Consider the following 12,249-nt stretch of genomic DNA (forward strand, 5'->3'; position numbering starts at 1 on the left):
TCTTGGCTCATTCACTTGGGGAGTAAGGTCTCTCTGCTTTGGTTGCTTTAAAAGACTACATTTTGTCCATGGAATTGGTCTCAGTTTACTGTGTATATAGGGATCTTTGATCAATGAGAAGCTTGCCTCTAACCTGCTAAAGAAATATGAACTCTGCTACTTTGACAGCTTTGCAGCTGTGCAATCAAAAATAATTTGTTGAGTCAGTGATTGAAAGGGTAAATTGCTAGTGGTTGAAGAGACAGCATAAGGACTGTAACATAACCTCTTTCTCTTTTTAAAAAAGAGTCTTGTTAAAATTACTTAATATCTCAAGCATATAGACAAGTACAGAGAATGATACCACACGTTCCCTCTACCCGGCGCTGTGAGCTCTGTTGATCGTGGCACTTCCTGTGCCCCTCACCAGCCCTCTTTTTCTTCATCTCTTGCACGCTCTACCAAAGTCTATTATCTGTTTCGTTTACGGTCCCTGAGGGCAAGCATTTCTGACTCCTTGGTTCTCTGCTCCATCATCCCTGTTAACCAGTGTCTGGCATTGTTCTCAGTTTTTGCATGTCACTCTCTGTTAATTTATTAAATTAATTGCCCCCCCAAATTGCTGCTTTTTATGAAGTCAAATGCAGTCTGGGGTTCCCTCTGCAGCTTCCTGCCTTCCCCCAAATCAAATTTTCCTTCTTCCCTACCTCCCCAGAGGTAACCTGTATTGTTAATTTTTTTTAATTTTTATTTTTTAAGGACTTTTATTGGGATATAATTGACATACAGTAAACTGCATATATTTAAAGTGTACAATTTGATATTTTTTTCTTATTAGTAATGTATATATATGGCAATCCCAATAGTATTGTAAATTTGGTATTTATCCTTTTGGCATATGCATTTATATTTTAGGACATGCTTATGTGCACCCGTTAACCACTGCATAGAATTGTCTTCAGGTGTTTGAGTTACATAAGCGGTAATATAACCTTTCTGGTTTAATGTCGACCTACATGCAGGACTGGGGGGACAAACCCAGTTAAGTCCTGGGACAACTAGTAAGCCGACCTCCTCAAACCGTCTTTAAGAAAGACTTCCCATGTGCCTTAAATAAATGCTGAAGCACCCACTGTGATTCATGTACCAGATAGCACTTAAGCTTTAACATTGAAGAATGAACCTGTCTCGATGTTCTCAATTAAAGTTTAAGAACTAGATGCACTTAATGTGTCTGTGCCAGAAGATCGGCTATTTCTTTGCAATTTTCTCCGTGAAAAGGGGTCCTAATGGTCCAATCACAAAAAATCTAATTAACAAAGTTTAAGTGGCCTACAGTTCTCAGTAAAACTTTTTTCCTTCCTTCAGTTGAGACGAGAGAAGATTGACCTTGAAAATACTTTGGAACAAGAACAAGAAGCTCTAGTGAATCGTCTCTGGAAGAGGATGGATAAACTTGAAGCTGAAAAGCGGTTTGTTTAGTCTTGCTGTTCAGTGTTGTGGATGTGTGTGTGTGTGTTGTGGTGGGGGCGGCACAGTGCTGGGTGTGACCGAGGAATGACCATGGCACGTTTTAATGCCTTGGTTGACCCATGTCATTTTAATTTGATACGCGGGGGAAAATGTTGATAGCCCATCCTCCCGTTGGTCACTTCTTTATATGTCTCTCTTACTGTCCCGGTAGAATTTCTTTTCATTCGGTGTTAAAGGCTGTGGTTGCAGTTGCAACTTTCACCTCATTGAACCGGCTTCCCCGGTCATTTTCTGAAGTGCTAGGAGATGCGCTGTATACTGTGAATTATCACACATCTCTAGAAGGTCCTTCATTAGGAAGGCTGAGATTTTGGTAGGAAAATGATCATCTGTGTTTTAAGACTTGCTATAAAGAAATACTCGCACATATTTAAGGTTGGAGTTCTTGGTGTTAAGTGTATGTACATGGATATGGAATACTCAGCAGCACATGTTTCTTGAACCCCTTTGTGCAAGATCCAGTCAGGCCCTTAGGCTTAAGGACTGTGCTTCGGGATGGGTGGAGCAGGGCTTGAATAATGGCAGGAGGTTCTGTGGGTGGGATGTGTGTTTGGGCGTAGAAAGGAATCTCCTTGAAAACATTCATTTATCTGCGTCACCAGGATCTTCTCTTAACCAGAGACATTTTGCCATAAGTATTTGGTTTGGATGAACATCCTTAAGTTGAGTTCATTTCAAGATTTGCAAAATGAAGTCAGACCACAGGCTTTAAAAAAACTGAAAATCCAAGGTGTATCTATGGGGAATTAGTCAAGCAGTAGTTGAATCAGCTGTGTTTTGCCTTATTCTAGTAGTGCTAATAAATTGAATCTTGAAAAGTTATTTCATATAATAGATGGAGGGACCACTATAATATTTAACCTACTAGTTTTCTCAACAAGGCCAGGCCTGAAGATAATTCACAGTTTGCACTTGGGTAAACTCAAAGGTAAAAAGTTGAAAACCAAACTAAACCAAAAACTTCCCAAGCAGTTTTTAAAAGGGGGCAGAGAGATCTGTTGCCAGTCTGTCTTCCTTTGCAGAAAGCGGTGGGAGGTTTTATATACATAAGTACAAAATTTTTGCATCGAACATTATGAAATTGTCATTTTGCAGAACAGTCGTGTTTTATGTGCTTCAGACTACTGATAATTGGTAGAGAAGGTGGCACCACCAGTTGTTAACCCAATACTTTTTTTTTTTTTTTTTTTAACTCTTTTTACCTTTGCTCTGGCCAGAAGCAAAGGGCCTTCAGTCCACTTTGCCATGTCCTCCAGAGTGGTTTTTCGGGAGGGGAGTTGAGAAGTGGGTCTCTTTACATGATGCCACTCTCCAAGGAGATTCATAGCCTGTAGTTTGTAAGTTTCAGCTGAAAGCACTGAGAGTTAAATTCCTCCAATGTCTGCATTCCCTCAAACCCAGCCTGGGGACCATTTAGTCAGCAGGTCATTCTGATTGCCCAGTGTGTGCCCGCATGATAATCAGAAGCCAGTGTTAGACTTTTTTTCAGTAAGGCTTAATTACCAGTGGCCATTTAAAAGGAAAGAAAAGAAAGTGGCTGCTTCAGCTCTGCCCTTTGACTTGGCTTGACTGTCAGGTAAGGGCGACCAGAAGTTGCTGGAAAATGGGCAGAGGAGTTAAACAATTCACTGAGTTTTGGCGATTGACATGAGCATGCTACTAAAACAAACCTCCCAGCTAGTATCTCTTCTTTTGTCTTTTATTTATTTATTTTTCTTCTGATTACTAAGAACGTATGTATTTTTTAAATAGACGATGGTGAGCATTAAATCAATGTTTTGTCTTTTAAAGGCAAACTGTTTTTCTTTGTCGAAATTTTTCTTTTCAATGAAGAATCCTGCAGGAGAAATTAGACCAGCCGGTGTCAGCTCCCCCATCGCCTAGAGACATCTCCATGGAGATAGACTCTCCAGAAAACATGATGCGACACATCAGGTTTTTAAAGAATGAAGTGGAGAGGCTGAAGAAGCAACTGAGAGCTGCCCAGTTACAGCGTACGTAACCTCGGTGTCCCTGGTCGTCTGTCTGCAGAATTAATCCACTTACCAATTATAGAGTTTTACTGATATTTAGCACTGAATTTGTATAAATCAAATTCATACTGTGTTTCATTGCCATTACATATTTATATGTCTGTCATCCTGAAATAGATTATTTAAAAAAAAATTATAGTAGGGCAAGGCAAATGGTTTAGAATACTTCTATAAAATAACATAATATTAATTCTTATAGGAGTACAGTTGATTTATCAGTACAGTGTTAGTTTCTGCTGTACAGCAAAGTGAATCAGTTATGCATATACACATATCCACTCTTTTTTTGGATTCTTTTCCCGTATAGGTCATTACAGAGAATTGAGTAGAGCTCCCTGTGCTATACAGCAGGTCCCCATTAGTTATCTATTTTATATCAGAGGTGCTATTTCTAACCTTCTCCCTGGTGTTCATCTCTCGGATGTTGCCAACAGAAGCACTGCAGGAGACCTTCGTGTCCTTTGGGGGCATTAAGGCAGAGGATAGTGTTTATCTTCTTTACTACTGAAATTCGACCTCAGCCAATGATTGTTCATGGTGCTTGAGGAATAAATGCTTTTGAAATTTATCGTTTTTATTTTTGGAAATCAAAGAAACTAATTTCTGGACACTTGATTAGGTCATTGTGCATTTGCTTGGGTTTCTCCTGTTTCGGTTTTTAGGCCGCTCAGCTTATTTGAATAGATAGTGAAAGGTACACAGGGAAAAAATAAGTCTCCCTTTCACCCCTGATCCCCAGCCAGCCATTTCTCACAATTAACACATTTTTGATATATTCTTCAAATGTTTGTATGGACTTCTTTTATACAAATAGTAGCACAATGAACATACTCTTTTGCATTTTTCTTTTCATTTACTATATCTTACAGTTTTTTCCCTGCCAATACAGAGCTGTCTCACTCCCCCTTTTAAAGGCTGTGTAGCGTATGATTGTGTGGATGTAGTGTAACTTATTCAACTCATCCCTTACCAACAGACCCCTTTGGGCTGTGATGCTGCAGCCACAGTGAACACCTCCGTACACACGTTTGATACCAGTGCAAGAACATCTTCAGGATAAATTCTAGGATGTGGATTTGCCAAGTCAGATGAAATGTGCATTTAAAATTTGAGCGATTCTTATCTTCAGGTTTTCTTCTCTGAAGTTCATGGCAAGTTCTAGTCCAGTAGTGCGTCTGGGATGGGTGCATCTAGGTCATCCTGGGAACCTCTAAGAAGTACAGCGTGTTAGGTGTCCTATTGCTTCTGTTAACAAATGAGCGCAAACTTAGTAATTTAAAACCACACAAATTTATTGTATTACAGTTTTTGGAGTTCTGGGTTCAAAATAGGTCTCACTGGTCTAAAATGAGTGTGTCAGTAGGGCTGGTTCCTTGTAAAAGGCTCTAAGGGAGAATCTGCTTCCTTGCTTTTTGTCCAGCTCCTGGAGTCTGTCTGCATTCTTCGGCTCATGGCTCATTCTTTGCATTGGTACCACTCCCACCTCTGCTTCCCTTGTCACATCTTTTCACTCTGACCCTCCTGCCTTCCCCTTATGAGGATCCTAGTATTGCATCAGGCCCACCCAGATAATGCAGGATGAGTTCCCATCTCAAGGTCCTTAACTTAATCCCATTTGCGAGTCTCTTTTGCCATGTAAGGCAACGTGGACACGGGTTCCAGGGATTAGGATGTGGACATCTTTGGGAGTCCCCTATCCTATCTAACCCCATACAGGTTTCTGGACTTTTACTGTAGGGGTGGAGCCTGGTCCTCTGCATTTTTTAAAGTAGAGGTGATTCTGATATGCACCTCAGCTTGAGAACCACCATGGATGTGTATTCCATGAAAACAAATCAAAGAGTAGTTGTTTTAGGTTAGGATGTTTTTTTGAGTTTTTGCTGTATTGGACAAAGAGGTCTTTTAGCACCTTTCTGAACTCTTTCCAGTGCTGTCAGTTTATGTTTTTCTTTCTTGTATACACTTGCCTTGTTGTTCCCCAGACAACATTTTTAGAAGAAATTTGGGAAGAATATCTTATTTCTTCTATTTCCTTCCTGCTGCACTGTTTGATCTCTGGAGAGACTGTGGATATCAACAGAGGCTTCTGTAAGTGCTCTTTGGATTTTGTGAGGACAGGGCAAGCTGTGGCACTTAGCTGCTCACATTCGGTTTGGGTTGGGTTTAGAGGATGAGTTAATGACTGCCTCTGCCTCCTTAGGTCAGATAACCTGAAATCTCGTGGGCCCCTCTCCCCCAAGTCCAGCTGTGTCTGAACTTGAACCTCTCTCCCAGCAGCTCTTAACTCTGATTTGAACATTAGAATCTCCTGGGGAGTTTTTGGTAGATCAGTGGAGAGAGAGGCTTCATCCTCAGGGATTCTGATTGAATTGGTTTGGGTGGGGTCTGGGCACCAGTATTTTCTAAGCATAAACTTGGAAAGGAATGCAAAAGGTACAGGCCACCTTGGGATCATATAGGAACCATCTCTTGGGAGACTCTCTGAAAGTCACCCTCCGTTAATACTATCTTGGACTAAATGCTGTGAGGTAGCTGAAGATGGGAGAGACATAAGTTGTGGCCTCTAAGTCCTAGGGAGCGCTGCGTGGGAGAGAGAGGATGACTCCTGAGAGTAAATCTCGTGCTTTGAAATCAGGTGTGGCAGTATGCCAGCAGAGGGCACCCGAGGAATGCCATGGTGTCAGCCATCTGTGCCTGGGCCTCTCACACCCAGAGGCTGTGGGCCTGGTGCCTTCTCTGTGCCTCCGGCTTCTGTGTTAATTGCTCAACAGCCAGGAGGTCTTTTCAGCCATCACTCCTGGTGATTGATGTTCTCTTCTATAGCTTATTGTTTAAGGATCCCCCTGCTGGTTTCCGCAGATGCTAAAGGATTGCCGTTTTCTTTGAAAGACAGTGTTTCCTCCTAAATAATTATTCTTGAAGCCTCATGAATCCTCAGTTCTGTGAAGCCTTCCTATTTATGGACAAGAAAGACAACTTGCTCTGACAGCTGCCCCCCTAGTTCTAGAAACAATATAAATACTCTAAGAGGCCAATGCAGTGCTTCCTGTAGAGCAAGTGAAAAAATTCTGCCTGCTGACATGTTCGGGATGAAATCATTTAAATCATTTATATTAAAAGTGTACTTTGTAAATATTTTCCCAGCATGCCTTCAATTAAAGAGATTTTTGCATCTGGATTAGACAGCAGGGTTTCTGGTTAAATTGAAAACAGCTGAGGGATTTAGTGTTTAGTGCACATAATAATGTGTTTAATAATTTTGGTATTTTCATTGGAATTTCTAAAATAGGGATATTCAAGAACTTTTATATACTCTGTCATGATGCTGTCTTGGAAATCATTGAGTACTTATCAGAAGTCGTTATTTGCTAAAATGCCAGACCTCCATAGAGTTGCTTAAAACTGAGCCTAATCTGATAGACTTGGGAGTTGAAATGGGGTCAGTTTATGGGAGAGAAACAGTCATTGTGGCATTCAGCTCCTTCCTTCCTTCCTTCTTAAATTTGCACTGGGCTGATAATACGGTCAGTATCCTGTAGGACTGTCTCTTAGATGTGGTCATGGCCACTCTGAATTTGTAGCTACTTTTCAGAAAAGAGAAATGAATGGAGATTGCACTTTTCCTAAATGAATTGGCTGAGCCAGGGAAAAGGAAGGACCCAAGAGGATGGATAAGCCCTGAGTTCTGTACTAAGGTTATTTTGGTTGTTTAGTAACAGCACAGTCTGTCTAAGGTAAACCAGAAGAGGGAGGGAGGGTCACGTTTCACCTTTGACTGGAAGGGTGCCACAGAACCCTGCACAGAGTCGCTCTGAAGGGCAGGGGTTACAGTGGCTCCAGGCAACTCAGCAGAAGGAGATTCTGAGCCCCAGGAAGGTATCAGTTCCACATTTCAGGTTCCCAGGAAAGATCATCTGGCTGGCTTAGCCTGGGTCCAGCATGTAGCTCCGGGGCTGGTTAGCTCTGGCCGGCTCTGTAGCAGAAACCGCCGCGTGTGAGGCAGCTCCCAGGGAAGGGGTGCTTGTCATAAGCACGATGCCATCCCCAGAGCCTGGCTGCTTGTAGGTCTGTACCTGCTGTCTGACTCAGAAAAACTGTGCATAAGTTCAGGAAACAGTAGCACATACACCAAAAATTAGACTGATTTGAAATATTGATCTAAAGTTGCTTACTATGTCATTTTCTAGTTTTATAAAAAGACGCAACTGTCACCCCGCATGCTGAGTACACTGGTTCTCTGTGTGCAGCTCCCCCACCCTGCCCCCGTGCACTGGGCGTGTGGTAACAAGTGTGACCCGTGGGTGTGCTCCCACAGGTGACCTGCCCCACTGTGTCTGGAGTTGGCAGGCAGCAGAACTGGTGCCTGGAGGGGAGCCTGTGGGCTGCGTCTCTTTCCCCACCCGGACCCCTCCCTTCTCTGCTCCAGCAGTGTAGAGAGCGCTCTGGTAGCTGCTCAGGCCAGACGTAGCTCCCGCATGTCCTCCTCCACATGAAGCACATTAGAAGGCGAGGAAGCAGGATGGAAGATGCCCAACCTGCCAGCACCGCTTTTCATGTTTTCTTCTAAATGCAAATCGTGGGTAAACCTTGGTACGTGGGATGAGCTTGAAATCCAGATCTCACCTGTGTGTGGGAGAGAGAACAGCCGTCTCGCCACACCTGTTGTCTGTGGCGCAGGAGCTGGACCATGGTTGAACCGAGATTGGGCTCTGACTGCACGGACCGTGGTTTAATCGAGAACTCTGGGCTTTCAGATTCCGAGAAGATGGCGCAGTATCTGGAGGAGGAACGCCACATGAGGGAAGAGAACCTGCGGCTGCAGAGGAAGCTGCAGAGGGAGATGGAGAGAAGAGAGGCTCTCTGTCGACAGCTCTCCGAGAGCGAGTCCAGCTTAGAGATGGATGATGAAAGGTGTGTGCGTGTCTCATGAGCCTCATGAAAACAACAGCAAAACCCAGGCTCCAGCCCCTCTTCACCGCCTTTTAGATGTGGCAGGAGATGGCTGGCATGTTTATTTATTGTGGTGATGAGTACCATTGTCTCAGTGCAAATGCTGAGAATGGGATAAATGCAGAAGATTGACCGTCCTCCTTAAACACAAAAAGACAAAAAAAAAATTGCCTTTCCCAAATTACTCAGTGGGACAGAAATGAAGGCGGGTTATGTGTAGAGAGGCAGCGTTTGCATGTGCTGTTGAATTCGTCTAATCCTGTGTCACGTCTGTTTAGAACACAGGAGCATCTTAATTCATAGATACAGATAAACAGGTGGTGTGTGGTACAGCCTCAGGAAGCAAATGCATCCAGGGGGTGAAAGAGTCCGCGGGAGATGGGTGGAAGTTGTTGAACGCCAGAGGCTTTGCTTTAACACACTTGGTAACTTTTCAGCCTTCTTGCAGCTACTGTTCAAAAACAAAACTAAGGCAAGTGCATTTATCTGCTCAAGCCTCAGCATCAAGACCCCTCGTTGTCCCGCTGAGAAATAGGCTGGAATAAGAGAGGCATCCTTTAGTTAACTAGAGGACAGGTCTCAGTATTTCTCTCTCATCCATATTTTCCTTTCCTTCCCCACCTGCCCTCCTCCCCTGTACTTGGGAGTGAGGTGATCGTTCAGATAAGCAACATCCAGCTGGGCCGGGCAGCCAGTGCCTCAGACCAGGGTCTGCCCGCGGCCGTGATGGCTGGTGCTAGCTGTTGGTGCAGACCACATTGCTTGAACACATGTGGGCCGTGGTAGCAGGTCAGCACTCTGTTTCTCTCATTGAATAGATCCAGAGGGCCAACAAGCTTTTTGAGTAATTTGCTGTGGACAGTGGTATCATTTCATGAAAAATGTACATTTTTCTATAATGAAGGTCTACTTTTGTTTTTTTTCTTTTTTTTGGCCACACCACACACTGGTTGCAAGATCTTAGTCCCCTGACAAGGGATGAAACCCAGGACCCCAGCACTGAGAGCACAGAGTCCTAACCATTGGACTGCCAGGGAATTCCTGATCTACTTCTATAATTTAAAAAAACCTTGTAAAAACAGATTTAAATCTGTTTTTTTTTTTAAATCTTCCTCGTTTGAAAAGAATAAAGAGGATTCTTTCTCAGAAGTTTAAATTATAAACTATCAACCTTCACTGTGAATTTTACTGATCTGTTTCTGACAGTCTCATTCTTTTTGAAATTCTTATCCTCTGACAACCATTTCTTTGAAAACATCAGCTAGAATACTAGATATCTTATTGACTACTTTTTTAACTACCTTAAGACTCGGAGCAGAGCATGTATTAACACACAGCACCCTGTGCTTGATTTTGAGCACGACCTACTTTGAGGGGCAATTTCTCTGACTGTGGTGACAACACTGAAGCTACTTCAGGCTTTTCTGATAAATTTTTTTTTCTGGAAAGAAAGAGAATTGGTGTTTACTCCAAAAGGTTTGCCTTACTTTTTTTTCTCTTTCTTTCTTTCCTTCCTTCCTTCTTTCTTTCCTCCTTCCTTCCTTCCTTCCTTCCTTCCTTCCTTCCTTCCTTCCTTCCTTTCTTTCTTTCTCTCTCTCTCTCTCTCTTTTCTTTTCTTTTCTTTTTTCTTTTCTTTTTCTTTCTTTCTTTCTTTCTTTCTTTTTTTAACTTGCCCAGTTTCTAATAGGTAGCATTAGGATCAAGGTCTGACTCCTAGTCCCACCTTTTTTTTTTTTTTTTTTTATATTGAAGCATAGTTGATTTACAGCGTTGTATTAGTTTCAAGTGTACAGCAAAGTGATTTAGTTATACACATTCCTGTATCTATTCTTTTTCATATTCTTTTCCCATACCAGTTACTGCAGAGTATTGAGTATAGCTCCTGTGCTATACAGTAGGTCCTTGTTGCCTTACCTCTTTAGGTCGGATTATCCCAGGTACTGTACAGCTGCCCAATAAAGATGTCTGCTCTCCCTGCCGGGAATGATGATGCCGTATTTGGGAGAAGGAAAATAGTCAGACACTTGAGACGTCTACACATGTGTTTAATTCCTTAAAGACCAAGAGGCAGTGTGAGCTGCCTCACTGGCTATAGAATACAAGAGGTCCAGCCTGGTGGCACCATGGTGGGCTATGCTAAAAAGAACAGGAAGAGTTGGTGGTAGGTAGCTCATGGAGAGGTGCGTGCCAAACTTGGGAGCCTGGTTTTCTTCGAGTTGAATAAACTAGCATAGAAATGGCCGTGTTAACGTTCTTCACATGAACTGACCGAATATCAGGGCTGAGGTGGTCCCTGGGATAGAAATGCCCGCACATGTGGCCGTTCCTTCCTTTGGCTGTGGAAGGCCTGGGGAGGATCGCTTATTAGGGAGTCTCTCAAGCAGAAGTTCCTCGTCATCAGCTCTCTGTGCTCGTTCACAAAGTGAGCCCTGACGTGACTTCTGAATCCAGGAAGAAGTCAGACCTGCCGGTGTGACCTGCACAGGTGCCTCAGCCCACGTGTCACTATTACGTTTCACACTGCGCACTCGAAGACCACACTGTTCAGCAAGGCCTGCCTTGTAGACAGGTGACATCCCTTTCACGGAGCACATATCTTTAAGTCGATGACATACACCTCAGAGGGCTGGTTCGGGTTGGCCTTTCAAGTAACAATCTACATGTAGGCACTAGAATGTGGATGTGTCTGATTCTTGGGACAGTAGCTGTGAATGTCTACGTAGCTGTTGTGTGATGGGGAAAAGCCTGTGATCCTCTCTGTTGCGTGACAAAGCTCTGTCCCCAGGCCTCCATCCTGAGTGAAAACACCCCGGATTCCCTCACCTCTGCCCCTGGGGAGAGAGCTTTGCCAAGCAGTGGAACAGCGTGGCTTCGGAGTCCATGTTATACACGTCTACTCGCTACAGCATCGATTTCTAGACATCCAGGCGTTTGACCTCAAGATGGGGACCCCAAACATTTTCTCTTAGGAGCTTTCTTTGGAACTACTGGAACACAGGCGGCTCTAATTCTCTCCTCCTCTCCTCTTAGGTATTTTAACGAGATGTCTGCACAAGGATTAAGACCTCGCACTGTGTCCAGCCCGATCCCTTACACACCTTCTCCCAGTTCAAGCCGGCCGATATCACCCGGTGAGTACGTGTTCTCGGCTACCTCTGTGACTAATGTCTGCTGTATTGTATAGGCATCCCTGAATACATTCCCTTCTACTACATGAAAATCTTGTAAACAGAGGTGGTCATGTGTTGTCCAAAAGCATCAGAAACGATTAGTGCTATCACAACTGAGTCTTAGCTTGAAATTTTTAAACATAAATATTACAGTGTCAGCTGGTGGTTTTCTTCAGTTTTTCTGGAACCAAAAAAGTAATTTAACTCTAAAAAACCTTTTTAAAAAGACTGTCTTTGATTGTGATTTTAAGTGCCAGTGGACTGACAAAAACCTTGGGTAGATTTCTAAGGTGCATCTTTTATGGGTTCTCTCATTATGTTCTACATACATCATCTCCTTTTTATCCTCAGAATAATTAACGCAGTGTCATGTTAAAATTGAGGAAGCCATGATTCGGAGGTTCCGTAGCTACTGGTCACATGGCAGGAAGTGGCAGTGGCCAGGCAGGGCGTGTCTTGTTTCCAAAGCCTGTGTCCTTTCGAGCAGGAGCTGCCCCCTGCTATTTCCAGTGATGGGTGAGTGGGTCTCAGTCCTAGTAGGCAGGCCACGCAAGAAGGAACTGGCTTCGCTTCTGCCTCTGGCT

General features: G+C 43.4%; 1 protein-coding gene across 2 annotated transcripts in view; it reads left to right on the forward strand.

Moving 5' to 3' along the window:
• Nucleotides 1-12,249, forward strand: part of CCDC6 (coiled-coil domain containing 6) — a 105,449-nt gene that overhangs the window by 78,427 nt on the left and 14,773 nt on the right. For both annotated transcript variants that reach the window (XM_057735077.1, XM_057735076.1), the window contains exons 4-7: nucleotides 1,348-1,451; nucleotides 3,346-3,506; nucleotides 8,300-8,456; nucleotides 11,526-11,626. In XM_057735077.1, the coding sequence (XP_057591060.1) occupies nucleotides 1,348-1,451; nucleotides 3,346-3,506; nucleotides 8,300-8,456; nucleotides 11,526-11,626 (523 nt within the window). The remainder of the gene's footprint in view (nucleotides 1-1,347; nucleotides 1,452-3,345; nucleotides 3,507-8,299; nucleotides 8,457-11,525; nucleotides 11,627-12,249) is intronic.

Source organism: Hippopotamus amphibius, chromosome 5 (genome assembly GCF_030028045.1).
Source record: "Hippopotamus amphibius kiboko isolate mHipAmp2 chromosome 5, mHipAmp2.hap2, whole genome shotgun sequence".
NCBI lineage: Eukaryota > Metazoa > Chordata > Mammalia > Artiodactyla > Hippopotamidae > Hippopotamus > Hippopotamus amphibius.